The following is a 23,194-nucleotide window of genomic DNA, read 5'->3' as shown; positions in this document are numbered from 1 at the left end:
ACAGCAGGAATAAAGATGTTTACAGCCTGAAATAAAACAATGTTGGTCTCTATCATAACCGATATACAAGGAGGAATGTTTGTATAACTCACCTGTTTAAATTGCATGAAGGTTTAAAGTTTGCATTGTTGGGGGCGTGGCCTATCTAGAAACTAAACTATCAGGTAGAGTTACCTGATAATTTAGCACTCCACCTTCTCCTCCAAATATGGTCACCTATGGCTGTCCAAAAGTGACATAGAGGCCATGTCCATCTTTTATATACAGTCCATGTTTTTTTTCTGTTCTCAAACTGATCTCCCTGTTGGAGCTCAGTCTGGGAGGAGTTTTTTTTTTTCTCCTTATCTTCCCCATGTGATGTTTTTGTGTAAAGTATGTATGGTCGGAGGGTAAGATGGCGCCGCCATTGCGTGCAATAGGTCGGCAGCCTTATGAAATTTCCTCTTGTGGGACTAATAAAGGTATATCAAATCAAATCAAATGTAAAAGGAGCCTGTCACATACAAGAAAATCCAGGTAGAAGAGCAGCGTTTGAGTGACTTCTAATCATTTAATAACATTAGTTATTGGTAATGTGTGCAGGATCCTAATGTGAAGCCAAGTTTCTATACTTTCTATATTGTTAGTTTTAACAGCTTAATTTATGAATTCCATGTGTGTTGTCGGCACAATGCAAGGAAGTGCTGAAAAATCCTGAAATGTAGGTACTTTCCAGCACCTCTGTCTAATAACCAAATCAATTTTGTTATCACTTTAGCAGATACATGTAATCAAGCTGAGCCAGAACAACTGTGGGCTCTTAATTTGAAGGCAGACTGACTGAACCTTGTTTGATTGGCTGAATGAAGACCTGCTGCTAACTTTGGATAGGAGGTAGGCAGGAGCCCAGTGGCTCCACCCCCAGGTATCGCGGCTGATTTAAATGCCAGGGGAGGAGGAAGGACATCATTATCATCTTCATCCTCATCATCACCATCACTTCATTTACCTGACATGAGAGTCTCATTTCCCTGGAGCTCAGCCTGCATCCTGCACTGAGGACTGAAGCCCTGAACAGTGAGTACGGTGCTTTAATTTTACTCCCACAGTTTTGATGCCAACCTACAGCTGCTGCCTTGCTCAGTGAGTTACAGCCTGTGTGGATGCATCTAAACTTGCAGAATTGTGTAATGTTCAGTAGATGAATCTCTAACAGGTGGCTATTTTTTTTGTCAAGACAAAAACTCATAAAACTGGGGAGAAATGTTTTATTTTATGAGGTGTAATTAAGAACTACCGGCCTTCTGCATTACCCTGAATCTGTTATTCATCATTAACCTGACCTGGACCTGTTCTCAGTTTAAACTGTGAAAAGTGTCAGAAATGATGCTGGATGCTGATTTCACCTGCTCTGCTTAGCCCGTGTGCCAGCAGCCACACATGGATGCTCCCCCTGACATGTCACCATTTTGGTGTAAATGGTAAGCTTGGCTGGACACATGAGCTGCACCTTATAAGGCAGTATGCCTGCTAAGTCCCTAGCATCCCTCTTTGGGCTACCAAGCTACCAAGAGCAAAGGGTTAGCCAAACATGGGCATTCCAGCATGGCAGCTCACTTGTTTGATACTCGGGGTTATCTGTGTGCTGCTTTTCATGTTTTATTGCCTGCTGTTCAATGGGAGGTCAAAGCAGCCTTGTGACCTGCACGCAGAGGCACAGACGAGGATAAGTGAGTAAGTAGCTGTATGCAAACTTCAGGGAAATATGGCATTTATTAGATGTAATCTGTGAGACAGTTCACTGAAAGTGGATGTAAATGAGCTGTGAGATGCAAGGCAGCAGTTGGAGGCACAGAAGGAGGAAGCGAGAGGCAGAAAAATGAGCTAATGAGTCTGTTTTATTGATGCTGGCATGTCTTCATCACCTCTGAGCCTTTCTGTGCTGCACAGGTCCCTGAAAGGTTTCAGAAATCTGGGAGAAAGATGCTTTTATTTGTCCTCCTCTGCTTGATGCTGTCTGAGAGTGTGCTACGAAATAGTTTGGTCTTTAAATCAAGTTGTGCTGAAGGCGTAGGCGTAGTTTTTTTCTCCAGAAAACTGAACAAGTTATGCATTTGTCATGTTCAGTAAAGGCATGAAATAGTTATTAAGCACAAATAAAACCCCAAAGACTTGAACAGTGGTCCGTATGGAAGAAAATACCTCCAACAAGGTCTTTTTCTTTAAAAATTGGTCTTTTTTACTCCCAAAATATAAAATATGAATCCATAAAATCAGTGAATCTTGTGTGGGAAATATAATTATCTGCAACACAGACACTGCTGTGCGTCCTGGGGCTGGTAGGTGGAAAACTATTGAGCAACCAGGAGATGGATTAAAAAAAAAGTTGTGAGCTGCTGTTTTCAAATTTGGAAGTTTGAAACTCATTTTTCTTTATAGAGCACCAGTTCTTGGCGCTTTATGCTGTGACTCTGGGCTGTTAGTGGGATGCACTGGGCTCAACAAAACCACCATATTAGCCTCTATATGCAAAATAATTCACTCTAATTACATTTTTATAAGATTCCACACAAGCCTGTATGTGACAGCTACTCATCATCTGATGTAATAAAACCAAGAGCATCCTAATATAAAAACAAAAATAATGAGCTCAGGGGGTGTGTAGGAAGTTTCAGGGAAATAAAATAAATGTTGTAATTTACATGTACTAACCTTGTACTAACTGTCTGACCTTCTGGGCTGAAACTGGATGCTGATAAAAGCTTTCCTTTAGAGTGTCGTAACACCAAGTTTGGGCTCGATTGAAGACAATCTCAGTTATGGGTGAATGGATGCACAGAACTCTACTGAAACTGTTTTCAGCATCAGCTTTTCCTTTTTTCCTGTAATCCGTTAGATAGCTTGTTGGCATGCAGGTGAGCACAGGTACAATCCTGTAAGCAAAGTGAGGGATGGAATAAAATTTGCAAAAGGCCAATGATATGAAACATGTGCTGTAAGGTAAGTACCATGTAATATTACAGAGAAAACTCCAGCAATTAGATCAACCCCTTAGAAGAACTCCTTTTTAACAGGAAGACACTTCCAGCAGAACCAGCCTCACGGAGGGGTCTGAGAAGAGGAACAGAGAAAGACAGAAACAATTATGGGAGCAAAGACAAAAGTTAATAGATATAAACATGTAAACACGTGGGGAGTGAAAAGTCCTCAGTGCATCATGGGAAATCATCCAGCAGCCTGAACCTGTAGCAGCATAATAAATAGATAACTGGCAGCTTTATGAGTACAATAAGGCAAAACAAAACTGCAGCGAATATAAAAAGGCAGAAAAAGAAAAAGTGTCTTTTTTTAATTCACATTTTTGATTTGTCAGCAGGTCAGAGGTCAAATCAACTCACATCGCCACATCAGAGGCTGAGCCGGTCCCGATCGACGATTCAGACGTCAGCTCCACCGCCTCCAAACCACCAGAGTTAGGCTACGACCCCGCCGCTGCTGACCCGCAGGCCGATCCGACCGCCAACATGGCCGACACCGACGACAACAAGTACCTCTTCCTGGAAAACGACTTCCGCAACAGCGGCGTGGCCCAGGCCGACTGGGCGGCCAAGAAGATGGTGTGGGTGCCGTCAGAGAGGGAGGGCTTCGAGCCGGCGAGCATCAAGGAGGAGAAGGGTGACCAGGTATGCATGGAAACAAGAATGATTCACAGGAGCCATCAGGAAACAAAAATATGATGTTGATTAAGTCAGAAACAGCATGAAAGGAAGGAGCTGAGGCAGAGTGGGGTTGCAAAGCAGCTTGCAGACAAACATTTACACCAACTGTTTGTCTTTGTTACTTTGTTACTTTATAAAGAGAGTAACAGTGATTCTGGCAGAATTTCAACATTTCAAATTTTCTTGTGAAGTTTTCTTCTCTTCATCGTCTTTTTTAGTTTTCTCTCACGGGGTTCTGGATGCTAAACCTGTTTCCTCTGAATCACACAGATGTGCAGGACACCGACACGTTTGTTTGGTTTGTCAGTGTCATGTGATGGTTGAATTTTTGTGCTGAATACCTGCCGCTCCTCTGCAGGTGCTGGTGGAGCTCTCCAATGGTCAGAAGGTGACGGTGAGCAAAGACGACATCCAGAAGATGAACCCGCCCAAATTCAGCAAGGTGGAGGACATGGCTGCCCTCACCTTCCTCAACGAAGCCTCCGTCCTGCACAACCTGCGCGAGAGATACTTCTCCAGCCTGATCTATGTGAGAAAAACACTCACTGATCACCTGGCGCCTGATTTATCTGGTGCTCAAGTCAAACTTACACCCATGATTTTAAATCTCTTTGTTATAAACTGTGTTTAAATTACATTAAAATGGAAGTTTGTTCTATAAAAAACACACAGGTCTGTGTTTATAGCATTAAAGTGAAAACTCTGCTCCCATATGTTGAAGACAAATTGAAAGAATCAGGTGTTTATCTCCACATCAGTTTAAAACGAACTCTCTGAGCAATAAAAAAATACTAGTAACCTGAATGTGCTGTAAGGTTTTATGTAAAGAAAACTGCAGTAAAGACAAAAGTCAGCAGGAGACGGGAGGGCTGAGGGCCCCTTATAAACTCAGAGGCTGAAGAGACTTAACGTTCAGGTGGAAAGTCCTCGTTTAAGGACTGATGTACTGGAAGGATCAGCAGCTTATGTTTGTATTATTTTAGTCAGTCTTTCAAAGACTAATAAGGTGCTGATGTAAAAATTAAAATCCGAGCTCATGCATCTAATACAGACCACCATGCAGATCCCCGAGAGTTAGGAGGTCCAGTTCCTCCAGTCCTTATATGAGCAGAGGACTTCAGAGCAGCCAAAAACATCTCTGACGTTAACCTCGATCCACCGCTATTGTTTAACCTAAAGCTGGATTATTCAGAGAACGAGCTGCAGGGCCTGTGCAGTTTGAATTAATGCAGTAATGTGAAGTTTTCTCTATAATGTTGTGGTTAGAAAGGAAGCGTGTGACATACATCTGTGATTAGGCAAAATAATCTTGTTTTAATCATTAAATCCATCAGATTAGACAAAACAGTGCAGGTATTTACACAGATTACATTCATTCTTACCATGTATCAGTATAATTAATCTGAACATTTTTCTGCTTTATTATTTTGTCTATAATTGCTGTAAAACAAACTGAATAAAACTTTATTGTTATAAAAGACGAAGCAGCAACAAGTAGCAGTTAGGAAACAGTTTATAATGAAAATTAATTCATAGTCTTGACATTTTAAACATGTGAACGAGGTGACATTTCTTATATTCACAGGTTAATAAACCTGCTCGTTCATGAAAAGAGCGAGGCACCAGTTCAGCAGTTCACACTGTTTTGATATTGAATGCACCCCATCTAGGTGTGACCAGTCCCTTAAGAGGGTGGGAGGAGTCAAACAATCAGACAGGAGCTGAAAGAAGGAAGCAGAAGCAGAACACCTGAAACTGAGCCACAGCTGAAACAACAATTTTTACTTTGGGAGTGTGATCTGTCAAAGACGATGACTCCCATTATTAGGAGCACACACCTGTTCATGAACTATTACAAGAGTCCAGAAATCTGCATGTACAGCATAAGATAACCTTCCTAGATGAGGTTCCTGCTGTGCATGAGTAATCAGATATAAAAGCACCAGTTTACTGGGCGATATCTTAACATTTTAAAAACTCGAGTAGAAAACAGACGTCAGAATGAGCTGGCAGCGCTGATGTGGTGATAAAGTGTTTCTTCCCTCCACAGACGTACTCGGGCCTCTTCTGCGTGGTGGTGAATCCCTACAAGATGCTGCCCATCTACTCTGAAAAGATCATCGAGATGTACAAGGGCAAGAAACGCCACGAGGTTCCACCGCACATCTACTCCATCACGGACAACGCCTACAGGAACATGATGCAGGGTAACTGTCTGCATGCACAGAAAACAGATCACATGGTAAAACGCACACGACTGTTCTTATCAAGAGTCCAAGAAAAGCAGCTACACACTTTGTGTTTCATACAGAAAGTATTTAAATACTTTTTTATCTCAAACCAACAAAGCAGTCCATGAGCATCACTGGAAATATCAAAGATGTTCCCAGATGACTGAAAATCAAAGAATTTAGTCAAGTTTATATGTTCAGACTGATCTAAGTTAGACCATCAAGAAGTAAACGACAGGTGGGAAATGCACTCAGGGAAATAAATGATAATATTTCACATCATAGAAAACTTTTTACCCAAATTACCTTTAAAAATTGTAAATAAGATGCTGAATTATGAATATTTCAACATTTTAGCACATATGTCAGCAGTTTTATAGTAAATATAAAGATACAGATCTCCTGAGAGGCTCTGTGACAAAAACAAAAAAAATCTTTATCCATCCAACTGCTCTCCACCTGTCCCAACAACCGTTAACCTGAGCCACTTCAAACCTGCCACGTGTTTCACTGCTGGTGACCTGAACAGGTGCACCAGTGAGTCTGAAGCACATATTTTGAGCCAAGCCCAGGTGTGCTACGGGACTTTAGGAGGCATGGAAACTGCAAGCAAAGAGAGAGCTGAGACTGGAAGTAAAGCTGAGGATCCATCTTCTTGCCTTCACCTGTGAGCAGGACCTCTGTGTAGTGACTAAAAGAATGAGATCACAGATATAAGATGTAAGCAGCACTTGCAAAGGAATCAGATGATTTGGTTTGGACATCTGACCAGAAGAGCGTGAGAAAGTCTGGGACCTGCAGATAAATGTATGGAGGGCACTGCCCCTGTTTACCTGTGCATCATGCTGATAAACAGTGTGTTATAGAGCTCGCTCCATGCCCTCTCATATGATATATTACTTGATAAGATTTCTTGAAATTTTTTACAAAGTCAACTTTGACCTTGGGAGCTAACAGTGAAAGTCAAGGTCAAATGCTTAGCCCCCCAAGCTCCAGTATATTGTTGTAAAGTTAGAAGATGTGAAATAATTACTGATTTTTCACGTTTGGTGTGACTTTGACCAGATTTCCACCTAAATTAAATCCACTCGAGCTGTTATTGGTCTCTACCATCACACAGAATTTGACAATCAAATCTAGACTGCTAACAAGCAGACAAACGGAGCGGTTACAAACTCCCTCCCTTTGGGGAGAAACAATGTGTCTCAGTTTTCCCACCTTCATGAACCTACCGTTACCGTTCAGTTTACAGCATCTGCAAAGGCACAAAACCTTCACGTCAAAGAACTTTTCACTTTCTTTGCGTTTTCACTCCTGTGTAAAAATGTTACCCTTAGAATCATGACTGTCGTAGGATTTCCACACTTTCAACCCTCCAGTGTGGGTTGGATTGGACCCTGTGGCAGGCTGGTTCTGCATGTTTGGAACCCCCAGTCTGAAGCACTGGAGTCAGCAGCACTGAAAAAGCCCACCTGCTTTCACTTGGCTTCACCTGGACTGGGGAAGTCGGAGGAGCTGGATCATGCTAACATCCTTTCTTTGAAACACTTGTCAGATTCAGAAGCGAGCTGGTTTGAGCCTGTGGGCCTCTCTGTGTCCAGAGACGTGACTTTTGATTGGGTGTAAATGTGAGAGTGTGTGGTTGGTTTCACATCTGGGATGTACAACACCTTTTACCCTGTGGCACCTGGGATAGGCTCCATCCCGCCCCCATGACCCCGAGTTGGATAAGTGGATAAGTCCTCCTCATCCACTTCTGCATCATTAGCCAACACACAAACCCACTTTTAAATCGCACCACGCTGGTAGCTTGCTTTTAAACCACAAGGTCGGACGTTTGATTCCCAGGCAGACCTCTCACAGCATTTTGCATGGTCACCCTTTTCTCTAATGACATACTCTGTCCACTAAATGATGCATTTATCATGTGTTTTATGACTTTTCATGTAAGTGTTCAAGTTTTCAAGACATATGAGGCTGGTATCAGATGAATACACAAAGACTCATCTTGTCCCCTCAGATTGAACATCCCCAGATGCCCCCGTCCCCCTAAAAAATATGAAAACACATGAAGTCCCATAAGTCCTGCTGCTTCTGACGCTGCTGTACAAAACATGAAGCAGGCACAAACAGTCACATCGCAGCTCTTCTCAGAGGTGAGCGATGGCGGCGAGCAGCCTCGACTGAAGCCTCGGAGCGTGCCGTCTGGCCTCCGTTTGGTCCGCCGGTGACCTCAGAGCAGCGCCATACTTTCCACTGAGCTCCAGGATGGCCATACATGGAGCAGTGAGACGAGATTACACCGACAGAGTCCTGCATCCACCTGCTATTTTTAGAGGATATGAGTGATGGAGGCTAATCTCCCACTGAGCGAGATCTCTTTCGCTCTCGTGTCCGAGTGTTTGGAGTTTGACGAGTTCAGTGTCACATTATGTCTCTCTCTCTCTCTCTCTCTCTCTCCACAGACCGCGAGGATCAGTCTATTCTCTGCACGTGAGTCAAACAGACACCACTTGACCTTTTTCCATCACACACATATCACCAGTTTGTTACCCAAACCTTTAACTGGACCAGTTAAGCTCATTTCCAGCTCCATCTGTTTAAACCAGAGCAGTTTTGCATGACTCAGAGTTCAAAATAAGCTTAATTGTTCTTACACTGGGCCTCAGTGATGCTGTCAGATCAGATCTTCTGTCTGAAACAAGTTGTTTAAGCTTCTTCTCTTTTCTCCTGATTGGCTGACCCTCGCAAACAAAGTTTAAACAGCAGGTGGGCGGGGCTTCTGTGCCCAAGGTGGCCATATTAGGGATGTCATAAAGGTCCACTTTGCACTGAGAAAAAGGCTTAAACAAATCAAACGACTTGTATGCAGAGACGTTTGTCCTGTTTAATATTCTCACTATCTTCTGGTTTACTGGTTTAATTTTGAGGGTAAAATATTATCAGAATATGAGTTTCAAAATGTTATTTATTAATACAGAAGACAAAGAACACAACAGGTATTTACATCTGAGAGGGTGGTTCTGGTCAAAAATGGGATCTTTTTCTGTAAAACAGTGTAAAAACATAAAAATGGGGAGTCTGTGGAGCTTGGAAAGAAAAGCATGTGGACATCTTCAGATTTCTTGAAGATGTTTCGGCTCTCATCCAAGAAGCTTCTCCAGTTCTAGGAGCGCACCCGTAGGGCTTAAAGTCTGTGACTCTCCACCAGTTGCTCTTAGAACTGAAGAAGCTTCTTGGATGAAAAGTCTTCAAGAAACTTAAAGAAGTCCGGACGCTTCCTGGAAATCTAAGAACCTTCACAGACATTAAAATGAGAACTTTTATTTTACCATGCCTGATATTAATCTGCTTAGTTTCATTAACTCCAAAAAATATGTCCATATGGTGCCTGCTTTTAAAAGAGAAGCACTTTTTTATTTTAAATGTAAATAATAACACGACCGGTGGGAATATTCATCATTAATCTTTTATAATCTTTATTGGAATATCGCTGGTGTTCAAATATTGTCTTACTTAATGCAAGTTTATCATTTAAAAAAAACTGCAGCTGAAAACTGTTCTCTTTAAGGAAGCCTTACAGCTGACTAGCAGGCTAAAACTAAAACTAGCAGCTGGATGTTAGGAGGTTAATCAGTCTCTGCTGTGTCACACAGAGGTGAGTCTGGAGCCGGGAAGACAGAAAACACCAAGAAGGTGATTCAGTACCTCGCCCTCATCGCCTCCTCACACAAAGGCAAGAACCCCATCAACCCTGTGAGTACCAACGCCTCAAACTTTCTGACTCTTTTAAAGAAAATAAAGCCCAAAGCAGCCAAATAATCAGGTTTCAGGATCCAGACTGAAAATTCAGACATTATGAAATCAGAATGAGCTTTAAGTTTGAAAAAACTGTGTTTTAAAATATTAAAGTGAAAACTCTGCTGTGTACGACAGGATTCAGTCGCTGGCGCTGTGGCCAAGGTGAGGACAGATTACTGCTGTTTGCTGCTGGGGGCGGGGCTTTTAATTCTTTATCTTTGAAGATTTAAAAAGAAAATCAAAGAAAAGTCGCCATGTTTCTCACGATCCTCCGTAACTGACCTGAACATTTCATCTGTTCTTCGCTCCGCTGCATTTAATCCAGTCATGAACCATCTTTGGTTTGTTTAGTCAGGATTTATCAGTGCTTGACCTCTGACCCCTGCTGCTCCTCTGCTGCATTTCAGGCCAATTTTGGGGAAAATACAAATATTTTTCGAGTATATTTGTGGGAAAGTAGCGATCTCTTATGATTTCTAACCGGCGTGTTTTTCTTGCAGCAGCAGCAGGCAGGATCTTTGGCCTACGTGAGTATAAAATCTCATAAAGACTTGTTTTTACTGCAGTATTAATGTAACAGAAAAGCTTTGTTAGCCTTACATCATGGTCTGTGTTTAAAAGCAGAGATGGTTTTAGCTGTTTAACCTCATTTTTGCTGCAGGGGGAGCTGGAAAAGCAGCTGCTGCAGGCGAACCCAATCCTGGAGGCCTTCGGAAACGCCAAAACCATCAAGAACGACAACTCCTCGCGATTTGTAAGAACTTCATTCACTCCGTCAACACACAGAGATGGAAAAACTACCTGTGATGCAAAGTTAAAGCTGCTGTCTTCCTCTCTGCTCGCAGGGAAAGTTCATCAAACTCAACTTTGATGTGACCGGCTACATCGTCGGGGCGAATATCGACACCTGTATCCTGCTTTGAGTTACATTTTTTCTTTTTTTTAATGTAAGCATTAAATAAGTGGGTCATTCTTCTTAATCCTGGTCAGACCTGCTGGAGAAGTCTCGCTGTATTCGACAGGCACACACCGAGAGAGCCTTTCACATCTTCTACTACATGGTGGCCGGAGCCAAAGACAAGATGAGAGGTGAGCAGCTCAAACCACAGGAAAAAATCCTTCGTTTAAAGGGACAAGCTGACATTTTTAAACCATCCTGGGGTCAGATGGAAGCTGTCATAACATAATAATAACTATAATTTATTGGTAAATATGAATTTTAAGCTCATGCTGCAAAACAGATGCTGCAGATCTGAGCTTATACAGACTAAGTCATAACATAACAGATGTTTTTGTTAAATCGAAAGTCATGTCTCAGTCAAATCAGACTGTATATAAATGATGGCCACCGTGACATCATCCATCAGCTTTTGGTGTTTTGAAGGGTGAAGTTCGGTGCTGCTTTTCAGGAGCTACAAGCAGCAGGAGCACAGAGTAGATCTACAGACTGTATGATTCAGATACTTGTAATCTCTGAAAGACTAGACTGTGAAAACATCCCATTATGTTTCGAGTTTACTATGCAATGAATGAGACAGAGTTTGCATGTGGATGAACATAAATGAATCTGTGTAGGTGGACAGTGTGTGTCGTTCACAACCACTTACTAACCAAGTTATTTGTTAGTGAAATGTTGTTGTAATCAAAAAGAAATGTGCCTTCATTCATTTCCTTCAGTCAAAAATATCATCAGCAATCAAATGTTGTAGCTGGACTACCATCTTTGTCCACTGTGGAGTTTTTACCCATCATAGCATGACGACAGGGAGATGTGATGTCGCCGTTTTAACCATGTCTGGACCCTGTGTCAGCACAGTTGGCCATTAAAGCAGCCACACTCCAAACTTTAAGCCTCAGTAAAACCCAGATGGATAAGTTATTTCAAAATATATACTCCTGGAGATGTTATAAAAGAGGAAACTATACATAGGGGCCAAAAGTGTTTTTATATCAGGATGTAAACATGTTTATTTCTGCTGTAAAGATGGACTTTTTAACATGGGAGTCTATGGGGAGCTGCTGGAGCCTCTAGAGGACATTAGAGGAACTGCAGTTTTTGATTCATTTTCAGCCCTATTGATGTCAGCATGGATATGAAATTATGTGAATGATGTTGGAAACCGGCTGCTTCTCCTGTAGCGACTGCACGGATGAAACTGGAAACGGGTCTCAGTCAGCGTAACGTCTTCTCTCTCTGTGTTTGTAGAGGAGCTGCTGCTGGAGGACTTCAGCAGCTATCGTTTCCTGATAGAGGGTCACGTGGAGATCCCCGGGCAGGAGGACAACGAGATGTTTGATGAAACTCTGGAGGCCATGGACATCATGGGTTTCACTGAGGAGGAGCGATTAGGTACAGAGACCACGTAACGACAAGATTCCCAACGATTTCTACAGGACTTCCTATTCAAACCTACAAAATAAAAGGAATGAAATTATACTTTAAGATTTTTTTAAATGAGGAAAAGTTGGGGTTTGGGGGGATTTTTATAAGAAAGTAGAGAGAAATCATCTCCAAATGTAATGTGGGGGCAACCCAGGTTCATGCTTCTGACGCCCCTTTTTAGTTAAAGAAGTACCCTACTCATCATAGAATAAGTGGAACATAAGAACATATATTTGATCTGAATCAGTTTGATCTTCATATGCTCCTGCTCTTCCTTTTCCTGTCTGCAGGCATGTTGAAGGTGGTGTCCAGTGTGCTCCAGCTGGGCAACATCAAGTTTGAGAAGGAGAGGAACAGCGAGCAGGCGACGATGCCCGACAACACCGGTAACTTTACAAAAAAAACAAAAAAGCACCGTCACCAGTTCTGTAAATCAGCATCTTCACCTCTCTGACCTCCTCTCCGTCTCATCTCATAGCCGCACAGAAGGTGTGTCACCTGCAGGGCATCAACGTGACCGACTTCACCCGCGCCATCCTCACGCCCAGGATTAAAGTGGGCAGGGAGGTGGTGCAGAAGGCTCAGACCAAGCAGCAGGTACACGAGAAGCAAACCAAACCTCGTTAATTAAACGCAGAAGACGGCAGCCTGCAATCTCCTGTCCTCTCACCCTTCCTAGGCTGATTTCGCGATCGAGGCTCTGGCTAAAGCCATGTACGAGCGTCTGTTTCGCTGGATCCTCGCTAGAGTCAACAAGACCCTGGACAAGAGTAAGAGGCAGGCGTCGTCCTTCCTCGGCATCCTGGACATCGCCGGCTTTGAGATTTTTGAGGTAATTGATTCCTAAAAATCAACTTGGAAACATTTCACTGTTTCATGTCATTCCTATGAGTCAGTCAGACTAAAGATTCAAGAACCAGATTTTTTTTTGAGTTGCAGAAAAGTGGACCGGCTCTTTATCCTGTTGAGGATATGTGGGAAAAGGCATTCAACTGCATCCCTCAAGGTCCATTGCCGAGAGCAACTCAGTCTCTGTACGACCTGTTGATAAGTTTTTAGGAGTAATGTGCGCTGGAAGTCACTGCTTCATTAAGCTGGTTTTCAGTCAGCTGAGAAGTGGTGGAGTTAATACCGCTATCTGTCTGTGGGTCTTAGCCAGATAAGGGTGGAGAGCCCACTCCTGGTGGAGGACTAAGGAGAAACAATGAGATTTTCGTTCTGTGGAACGCCGGTCAAGCTCTTAATTGTCTCGAGGAAATTCAGTCATGTTTTATAGACTTGGAGAAGTCTCATGTCCCCTTGGGCTGTTCTATGGGCATTTTAGTGTGTGCACAACTATAATGACGAATGAGTCTGACTGTGGCAATAAGTCATTCCTGGTTGGTGTTGGACTTCACCAGGGCTCCACCCTGTCACATGTCCTCTTCATAATGAAAGACAGAGGGTTTGGTGGCCTCTGGTTCTTCTGGCTTCATCAAGCTCCAAGCAGCCTCCTTTGTAGTGGCCAAAATGAGATCAAGCATTTCTATCTCTGGTTCTTAACTGGTAAATGGTGGATTGGCCACACTGGCTGGGAATGAGCTTTTGTTTCAAGTGGAGGATTGGAGTCTTTTTTCCCACAGTTACCTGGATCTTTGTGCAGACTTACTGGTCTGTTCTAGAAAAGAGAGGGCTGAGGGTGAGTAGTTGATAGAACTTTCTGGAGTCAACAGGGAGTTTGCAAAAAAAAAAAAAAAGGATCATTTTGTCATCATCATCATACTCGAAACTCGTCCTCCATATTGAAAGAAGACAGTTGAGTTGGTTCAGGCATCTGAGATTATGCCGGTTTACTTGGGAATGCCCCCAGAAGCACCTGGGGGAGTCTCTTCTTAGACTGAAGCCCTTGTGACCTGGATAAGTGGGGAAAATGGATGTATGAAAGTTTAATTGTGTTTCTGTCAGTTTTTAATCATGAATTTCGATCCCACAGGACAACTCATTCGAGCAGCTCTGCATCAACTACACCAACGAACGTTTGCAGCAGCTCTTCAACCACACCATGTTCATCCTGGAGCAGGAGGAGTACAAGAGGGAGGGCATCGAGTGGAACTTCATCGACTTCGGCCTCGACCTGCAGCCCTGCATCGAGCTCATCGAGAGGCCGGTCAGACAGCTACACACACAAGCAACTCTCAGTTAAATTAAAAAGTGTCCTCTGAAATACCTGCACAAGTTAACATGTATAACAATAACGTCTACGCTGACAAATGCAAATAAAGAAAATGTGGCATCTAAGTTAATGCACAAAGTAAGCTCTCACTAAAGGATTAATTGAAAGATAATTGAAAGTTTGCCTTTATTTTATGAACAGGCCAAAAGCAATTTGATAAATTAAGATAACAATCACGGTCTTTAACAAATGAAGAGTGAGCAAAGAGATCTTTCTGTAAGATTGTTAACAGATCAATCAGGTTTAAATTTAATAAGATTATTTAATTAAGATTATTCTGGACAGATAAAACAGTCAAATGATAAAAGAAGATTTGGACCAAGAAAGTATGTGTTTCAAATGCCCTTAAAAATATTTTTCCACCATGTTATTCCCAAAGATCAAAAACTAATAATTTTAGGTCAATTTTCCGAGGTCTTTGAGGAAGGGACTGCATTCTCTTTGCTCCTGCTATAAAGGCTGTTAAGCCTGTATAGGAATGACTTTTAAACGTCCCTGAACTCGACACTGATCAAAAAGTAACTGCTTGTAAAAATATTCTCTTAAACTGAGCCTTGGATCCGACACTCTCTTCCAGAACAACCCTCCGGGTATCCTGGCCCTGCTGGACGAGGAGTGCTGGTTCCCCAAAGCCACTGATATTTCTTTCGTGGACAAGCTGCTGAACACCCACACCGGTCACGTTAAATTCTCCAAACCCAAACAGCACAAAGACAAACTGATGTTCACTGTACTGCACTACGCTGGAAAGGTGAGGACCGCTTCCCGAGGCGGACAGTCATCTGTAAAACTTTGCATTTGTGAAAAATATTTAAACACTTAAGAAAAAATGACCCACAGTGAAACAGAGAGGGTCTGTTTGGAGGCTCTGTTGCTCTTTTGTCTGTAGATGACCAAGATATGATTTTAATTTCTCTCATACATTTTTCTGCAAACAACAACAACAACAACAACAACTAATTCAATGGTCTAGATCCAGGGAAGTACTGTGTATGTTTGTAAGCTGTATGATAAATGCTGAGTGGAAACTAATGGACTCTATGATTTTGGGCACGGTGATTTAAATATTTTGAGATTAATTTTAAAAATTATGACTCCAGGTTGACTATAATGCAGCCAACTGGTTGACAAAGAACATGGACCCTCTGAATGACAACGTAACAGCTCTGCTCAACAACTCCTCCAGTGCCTTCATTCAGGATCTGTGGAAAGACGGTGAGTCGTCATCACAGTAGAGCAATAACATAAAGCAGGGTGATAAAATCTTTCCTGTTTTATTCTCATGTCAGTGGATCGAGTTGTAGGTCTGGAGACCATGACCAAGATGTCTGAGAGCTCAGTGCCCAGTTCCACCAAATCCAAGAAGGGCATGTTTCGCACGGTGGGTCAGCTGTACAAAGAGTCTTTGGGCAAACTGATGACCACGTTACACAACACCCAGCCCAACTTTGTCCGCTGCATCATTCCAAACCACGAGAAGCGGGTAGGTTATTATAGCTAACTCTAACCCCGAGATAAAAGACAGAGGCTGTTAATCCACTGAGGAGTTGTTGGCTCTCTGCTGTGGTGCAGGCTGGAAAGATGGATTCCAACCTGGTGCTGGAGCAGCTGAGGTGTAACGGAGTGTTGGAGGGGATTCGAATCTGCAGGCAGGGATTTCCAAACCGGATTGTGTTCCAGGAGTTCAGGCAGAGGTGAGGGAGCTGTCTGAGATCATTTATACTGATAACAGTATCATAGTTCCTTTATGATAACACTAAGTTTGAATGCTAATGATTTTAAAGATTTTTGCTTCCACTGTATGCAGATGATGTTCAATTCTGTATCTCGCTTGAGCCTAAAACATTGTTTCTTCAAAATGTTTTTATTTCTGTAAAAGTTTGATGGGAGATGCTTCCAACTGTAACGTTTAACTTTGAGCCTTAAGTGTCATGTAAATTCTTCTGTTTGTTCCTTTTTTGCATTACTCATTAACTTCCCCCAAGTAGTAAATAAGTGTTAATAAATCAGTGAAAGCTATTTGGGCTCAAAGGTCCATGAATGTCTACTTAATTATATCTTTGGTAATCTACACACAGAATAAGTCAATTATGTGCAGCTCTAAATGTATTTGTAGTTTCAGTTCAGTCACATGCATAAGTCCACTGTTACTGTATGTCATGTTAGTGTGTTACACCAAATGAAACACATTTGTGACACTAAAATATCTTAAAAATACTCAGCTGTGGAATATTATTAGCTGCTGTATAAAGTTGGCATTTTAAAAGTCAGCATAAGTGTTCCTGCATGAAAAAGCTACTCATGTAGCTGCAGTGAGAGCCCATAGCAGACACACATCTCACAAACCCAAATCTGCCTGTATGTACCTATGGCTACTTCTAAATATTCAAATAAGTCCATGGACATCTGGACATCTGGACATCTGCCCACAGTCTCAGGCCCTCTGATCAGGTTTTGTTGGTTGTTCCTCACTCTAGACCAGGGGTGGGCAGTCTCAGTCCACGAGGGCCGGTGTCCCTGCAGGTTTTAGATGTGTCCTCGAACCAACACAGCTGATTTAAATGGCTAAATTAGCTCCTCAACATGTCCTGAAGTTCTCCAGAGACCTGGTAACGAACTAATCATGTGATTCAGGTGTGTTGACCCAGGGTGAGATCTACAACCTGCAGGGACACCGGCCCTCGTGGACTGAGACTGCCCACCCCTGCTCTAGACTAAAGTTGGATGCTTCTTTCTCTTTTAGTAAAGTTCCTTCAGGTCATAAATTGGATGAGTTTAAAACACAGGATTTAAACTATTTCTTTATCTTTTTTTGTTTTTCTTTACTGCTAGCTTATTGCTATATTTTGCAGTTATATGAAAGTGATCTGCACCTAAACTAAATTTTAATGGGTTTGCCCCTTACCCATGAGAAAGGAAATGAATAAAGCTTGGTGCAGGAATAAAGTTTCAAGCAGATTGTGTTTGAGATTAGAGTGAATTGGGACCTTATATCTTCCAATTTAGAAAATTCTTTGACCGCTTTACATTATACTTCAATTGATAACCCATTTAAGGAACGAGTACTTTATGTAGTAGTATGTTTGGTCTCACAGGTAATGTGCTGTTTGCAGGTATGAGATCCTGGCTGCCACCGCCATCCCTAAAGGCTTCATGGATGGAAAACAGGCCTGCAATTTAATGGTGAGCTCGATGGAGTAAAAAGTTTAATGCTTACAAATTTATGCCATTTAAATATTAATTTACTGTGAAAAGGAAGAAGCAGGGTTCATTCCTCTCCTCGTCTCCAGGTAAAGCACCTGGATCTGGACCCTAACTTGTATCGTATCGGTCAAAGCAAAATGTTCTTCAGGACGGGAGTTTTGGCTCAGCTGGAAGAGGAGCGAGACCTCAAACTGACCGTCGTCATCATCGCCTTCCAGGCACAAGCAAGAGGCTTCCTGGGCCGCAAGTAGGAGGAGCATTAAGACCCAGAAGTCATTTACTCTACCTTTCGTTGCCTTTTTGGGGCCCATGATAGACGCGGTCATCAGGAAATAACAGAAGTCCTGTTGGAAGCTTCAAGTTTGACGTTTTGCCACAATCTTTGTTTGGTTTAAATAATCCAAGATTCCATGCCTAAAGCATGACCAGTTTTATCATTTGACTCTAAATGGGACCATAATTTTTTAAAGAAACCTTATGTCATATTAAAGAAGACTCTAAACTAGCGATTAAGATCATAAACTCATCAGGAAAAAGTGTTTAAAGTCATAAATCCAGTGAGCAGTAGGTCATTATCCCACAGACTTCTATTCAATTGACTTTGAAAGGCAATGCCCCCTGCTGGCCATTAGAAAGAATACATGTGTAGGCTGCTTCCACTTTGTCTTCTGTCATGCATCATTTCTTTACAGTCTGTGATCTCTGCAGGTCTGATTCTTCTTCATGTGTTTTCAGGGCTTTCAGCAAACGTCAGCAGCAGCTCACCGCTATGAAGGTCATCCAGAGGAACTGCGCCTGCTACCTCAAGCTCAAGAACTGGCAGTGGTGGAGGCTTTTCACTAAGGTCAAACACGCACACACAGATTCAAACAGTCATGTTCACACCACCATCCAACCAGAGGCCATATTTGTTCTTAAATGTCTGTCAAATACATTTTTATTTAGGTCAAAGATTGAACAAACTTTGCTTCATCCTGTCTGTGGTTCAGGTCAAGCCGCTGCTGCAGGTGACCAGACAAGAGGAGGAGATGGGTCAGAAAGAGGAGGAGCTGAAGACCGCCAAAGAGGTGGCTGCCAAAACTGAGGCTGAACTGAAGGACATCACCCAGAAGCACACCCAGGTGACACAAACTCAGGTTTTTATCTGACTTTTATCTGAGTGTTAAGTCATTTTGAGTAAATGATCCCGCTGTGGTGTTTATAGCTGATGGAGGAGCGGGCGCAGCTGGAGTTGAAGCTTCAGGCGGAGACGGAGCTGTGCGCTGAGGCAGAGGAGATGAGGGTGCGACTGGAGGCCAAGAAGCAGGAGCTGGAGGAGGTGCTGCATGAGATGGAGGCCCGGCTGGAGGAAGAGGAGGACCGCAGTAACGCCCTGCAGCAGGAGAAGAAGGAGATGGAGCAGCAGCTACAGGTTTGTCTCGTTATCTTTACAAAATCAAGACCTGTGACGCTTTTTTGTATCGCCAATGTCAGGCACAGACACGTATGGTTAATTTATCTTGTTGTTAATTAAAATAATATCTTTCATTATAACATGTTTACAAACAACAAGGTGAGAGTTAAAAGGAGGAGACGGGGTATGTACAGGCATGTATAGATAATACGCTACGGTGATTATAATAAGATTATTATTACCCAAACTTACATGATTAATGCTGCAGTGAGTGTAAATCATGTAAGACTGAACAGAAGTCCACCAAACAAGAAGAGACTGCAGGTATAAATTTGCTCAATGATGAATAATAATTCTGGTCTTACACTGAAAGCTTGTCTTCCGACTGCATCCTTATATTTTCTGTCCGTTAACTTTGCGTCGTCTCTTCCTGCAGCTGATGGAGGCCCACATAGCACAGGAAGAAGACGCCAAGCAGAAGCTGCAGCTGGAGAAAGCAGCTGTGGAGGGAAAGGTGAAGAAGCTGGAGGAGGACATTCTGCTGATGGAGGACCAGAACAACAAGCTGCAGAAGGTGTGAAGAGGCAGCTTCACGCTCTGCTCTCAGAGAGCGCTTCATTCAGCGTAAACGCTGCACTGCACAAGCTCACATGCGTCTGTTTTTAGGAGCGAAAGCTGCTGGAGGAGAGGATGGCTGACATGAGCTCCAACCTGGCCGAGGAGGAGGAGAAGTCTAAGAATCTAACCAAACTCAAGGCCAAGCACGAGTCCATGATCTCTGACCTCGAAGGTCAGCACTTTGTCTTTGTTTGTTTGGCTCAGGAGCTGAATACAAATCTGTGGTGCATGTTCCTTTTACAGCACAGTGCAGACAATGCAGCGATCACATGTTGGACCGAGGAAATGTTTAAAGCTTTAAACCGAGGGAAAGATTTCAGCTGTTACAGTAAATCACAACTTACAGTGTAAAGTTGGAAATAGTTAAAGGAGTTCTTTCAGGAGTTATAACTGACCTTACAGTCAGTATAGAGAGCAAATGTCTCTTTATTGTATTAATATCATATTTCATCTCAAGATTAAAAACATGACACACCCTAATATCAAGTATTTTGTTCTTCTGCATTAGTGTGGAGTAACATTCTCTAACTCGAGTCTGTAACATCTAAAGAAATGTTTTTTGTTTTTTTGTGTCCAGTGCGTCTGAAGAAGGAAGAGAAGAGTCGCCAGGATGTGGAAAAAGCGAAGAGGAAGGTGGAGGCGGAGCTTGCTGAACTGCATGAGCAGCATGCCGACCTGCAGGCGCAGTTAGCTGAGCTGCGGGCCCAGCTCGCTGCCAAGGAGGAGGAGCTGCAGGCCACACAGGCGCGGTGAGCAGGACCAACATGAACAGGCGATGCATTATGAAACTCAATGACATGAAGATGTACTGACAGGTTGAAGCCTGAAGCGAGGCCATCAAACATGGCTTGATATGATCCAGGAGGGAACCAGCGCATCCAGTTTTGAACTTTATGAGTGTAGTTGTTAAGAGAACTTAATCGTACCAAGTCAGATGATCTAAAGGGCAAGTGTTTGTGTTTTATTAGCATAAACATGAAAAGAGACATCATGAATTATGTGGCCAAGCACATATAAAGGAAATAAAATGGGTCCCAAAAATGATCCCTGTGGCACACCATACCCAAAAGATGCAGATACAGAGTTGTTTAAATTCTCTCCTATTTGACCAGTGTGAATGAAACCATATAAAAACTGTAACATATCTCCAACCTTCATGATTTCCTTTCCAACAATTTTGTGTCCACAGCCTGGAGGAGGAGAGCAGTCAGCGTGGGGCGGCGGTGAAACGCATTCGGGAGCTGGAGGCTTTGCTTTCAGAGCTGCAGGAAGACTTGGAGGCTGAAAGGGCAGCGAGAGGGAAGGCTGAGGCAGCACGACGGGACCTCGGGGAGGAGCTTAATGCTCTACGTACTGAGCTGGAGGACAGTCTGGACACGACTGCTGCCCAGCAGGAATTACGGTCTGTTTCATCCATATACATCCTCGAAATGAACCACATAATTTAATAAGCAAGCTCGTTTTTCCGTTATTCATATTCTGTAGGACAAAATTAATGAATCACAAATCGAATGTTTTTCATTAAATTTTTTCTTTTAGCCCTAATCTGTGTCTGCGAAAACATATATACAGCAATTCTTCATCCATGGAATTAGATAATCCAAAGAAAGTTACCCAAAAAGATGAGAAGAGAAATTGGTCCGGAGTTTTAAAAAACACAATGTTTAATTTTTTTCCAGTTACATAAGAGTGAGCTTCAGAGCAGGTGTTTGTGCACAGGTATCAGTTAAACATCCATAACAGTTAATGGGACACAAATCTGAAACATTGCAGTAAATAACAGTATCATCAGCATAGAAAAGCAACTTTGTTTGCTGTTTTAATCAGACCTCTAGGTCATGCACCATCTTACCGGATGTTTTGTGTTTATGGTCGGCAGGGCGAAACGTGAGCAGGAAGTGGCCATGTTGAAGAGAGCCATGGAGGACGAGGGGCGGAGCCATGAGGCCCAAATCCAGGAACTGAGACAGAAACACAGTCAGGCTGTGGAGGAGCTGAATGAGCAGCTGGAGCAGGCCAAGCGGGTCAGTTCACCAAAATGAGACACTTTCATTCATCCGAGGTGCAGGTGTACTGTATATTTGTTTAATATTAGGTACACATAACTAACGGACTGGTACGTCCTTAAAAGAACAGTGAGATGGATATTTTCACTCATTCAGCATCTATTCCTTCTGTCCAGGTAAGAGCCGGTCTTGAGAAAGCCAAGCAAGGTCTGGAGAAGGAGTCGGCAGACCTGAGTGCTGACCTGCGTTCCCTCACCAGCGCCAAACAGGACGTTGAGCACAAAAAGAAGAAGTTGGAGGGTCAGTTGAACGATCTAAATTCTCGCTTCAATGAGAGCGAGCGGCAGAAGAACGAGCTGTCAGAGCGAGTCTCAAAGATGACGGTGAGCCATACAAACAATGACATAAGTGTGTCAGATAGGAAGATATCAGTAGGCTATTTATAATTACAAGTTGGCTCTTTTCTACTCATCTCCATATTTTTATTCTGAGATTTCGCTTAATTAGCTTTGAATGACTGAGAGTACTAGTCCCCGAGTCTGTCCTCTGATTAGCTACCAGTTTGCCTTACTTAACAAATGCAGTCAATGAACAGAACCTATTAATGGGAAGCTCCGCCTCCTACGAGGAGTGACTTTGGGTGTTTCTTATGACCATATAAGGAAATCAGTGGCAAACTGAAATAAAAGTAGAAAAACTGCCTGAAACATAATTCAAATATTTACCTAAATCATAATAGTTCCCCTTTAAATGTGATTAAGTAACTAATTGGAAAAGTTTTATATCCTAATTATAGATAAATGAGAAACTAGTACATCTAAAATGCACAAATCAACAATTATTGATTTATAAACTGGTTATTAAAGCAAAGATGAAGCATTGTAAACAAACATATTTAGAAGTCAAAGAATATTTTGAGGTAGAAATAAATTATAATCTGAGTTACCAACATGTCTCTGGGTTTAAAGGAGGTAAAGGATAAACGATAAACGCTCATCAGGAAGACAGTACTGTGAACAGAGTTTTAAATATCCAGGTTTAGTTTGTGTGAGCTGGTTCAACAAAACCTAAAGCTCCAGTCCGAGATAAAGAGGTTGGCAGCAGTAGTTGTAAGCTTTCTTGGTTAACTTTAAAACTTTCTGCTTCTTCTACTTAAAGAGAACAAATGAATTGGTATCTTCATGAAAAGTCACACTCAGATTTAAAGAGACACGTATTTGTTACAATCTGTGCTTGACGATAGTATTTGTGTTTACAGTTCTCGTCTCTTCTTCTCTGTTAGTTGGAGCTGGACAGCGTGACGGGTCTGCTGAACGAGGCCGAGGGAAAGAACATCAAGCTGAGTAAAGACGTCTCCAGCCTGTCCTCTCAGCTGCACGACGCACAGGTGAGGAGCACCGTGACTGCTAAATGCTGTGATGCATGAAGCCAGATTTCTAAACAGAGTCCTCCTCCTGTTTCAGGAGTTGCTGTCAGAGGAGACGCGTCAGAAGCTGAATCTGTCTGGGCGTCTGCGTCAGATGGAGGACGACAGGAACAGCCTCATGGAGCAGCTGGAGGAGGAGACCGAGGCCAAACGGGCCGTGGAGAGGCAGGTGTCCAGCCTCAACATACAGGTCAGCTCTGCTCCGGGTCTCTGAAGGAATCA

General features: G+C 42.6%; 1 protein-coding gene across 5 annotated transcripts in view; it reads left to right on the top strand.

Moving 5' to 3' along the window:
• Positions 1 to 958: 958 nt before the first annotated feature.
• Positions 959 to 23,194, top strand: part of LOC100701079 (myosin-11) — a 31,261-nt gene continuing 9,025 nt past the window's right edge. For 2 of the 5 annotated variants that reach the window (XM_013269821.3, XM_013269823.3), the window contains exons 1-33: positions 959 to 1,056; positions 3,353 to 3,662; positions 4,057 to 4,227; positions 5,749 to 5,905; positions 8,395 to 8,422; positions 9,586 to 9,685; positions 9,866 to 9,892; positions 10,231 to 10,257; positions 10,392 to 10,484; positions 10,576 to 10,639; positions 10,721 to 10,819; positions 11,937 to 12,080; positions 12,404 to 12,499; positions 12,592 to 12,710; positions 12,793 to 12,945; positions 14,086 to 14,259; positions 14,903 to 15,076; positions 15,426 to 15,540; positions 15,615 to 15,808; positions 15,898 to 16,019; positions 17,439 to 17,508; positions 17,616 to 17,776; positions 18,265 to 18,373; positions 18,519 to 18,650; positions 18,734 to 18,940; positions 19,359 to 19,496; positions 19,589 to 19,712; positions 20,118 to 20,289; positions 20,730 to 20,942; positions 21,420 to 21,564; positions 21,723 to 21,929; positions 22,829 to 22,933; positions 23,010 to 23,162. In XM_013269821.3, the coding sequence (XP_013125275.1) occupies positions 3,504 to 3,662; positions 4,057 to 4,227; positions 5,749 to 5,905; positions 8,395 to 8,422; positions 9,586 to 9,685; positions 9,866 to 9,892; positions 10,231 to 10,257; positions 10,392 to 10,484; positions 10,576 to 10,639; positions 10,721 to 10,819; positions 11,937 to 12,080; positions 12,404 to 12,499; positions 12,592 to 12,710; positions 12,793 to 12,945; positions 14,086 to 14,259; positions 14,903 to 15,076; positions 15,426 to 15,540; positions 15,615 to 15,808; positions 15,898 to 16,019; positions 17,439 to 17,508; positions 17,616 to 17,776; positions 18,265 to 18,373; positions 18,519 to 18,650; positions 18,734 to 18,940; positions 19,359 to 19,496; positions 19,589 to 19,712; positions 20,118 to 20,289; positions 20,730 to 20,942; positions 21,420 to 21,564; positions 21,723 to 21,929; positions 22,829 to 22,933; positions 23,010 to 23,162 (4,152 nt within the window). In that variant the 5' untranslated portion in view covers positions 959 to 1,056; positions 3,353 to 3,503. The remainder of the gene's footprint in view (positions 1,057 to 3,352; positions 3,663 to 4,056; positions 4,228 to 5,748; positions 5,906 to 8,394; positions 8,423 to 9,585; positions 9,686 to 9,865; positions 9,893 to 10,230; positions 10,258 to 10,391; positions 10,485 to 10,575; positions 10,640 to 10,720; positions 10,820 to 11,936; positions 12,081 to 12,403; positions 12,500 to 12,591; positions 12,711 to 12,792; positions 12,946 to 14,085; positions 14,260 to 14,902; positions 15,077 to 15,425; positions 15,541 to 15,614; positions 15,809 to 15,897; positions 16,020 to 17,438; positions 17,509 to 17,615; positions 17,777 to 18,264; positions 18,374 to 18,518; positions 18,651 to 18,733; positions 18,941 to 19,358; positions 19,497 to 19,588; positions 19,713 to 20,117; positions 20,290 to 20,729; positions 20,943 to 21,419; positions 21,565 to 21,722; positions 21,930 to 22,828; positions 22,934 to 23,009; positions 23,163 to 23,194) is intronic. The other 3 variants (XM_013269822.3, XM_019357603.2, XM_005469086.4) reach the window with 3 other exon arrangements.

This window comes from Oreochromis niloticus, linkage group LG4, assembly GCF_001858045.2.
Source record: "Oreochromis niloticus isolate F11D_XX linkage group LG4, O_niloticus_UMD_NMBU, whole genome shotgun sequence".
Lineage (NCBI taxonomy): Eukaryota > Metazoa > Chordata > Actinopteri > Cichliformes > Cichlidae > Oreochromis > Oreochromis niloticus.
This window is presented reverse-complemented; position numbering and strand designations above follow the sequence as displayed.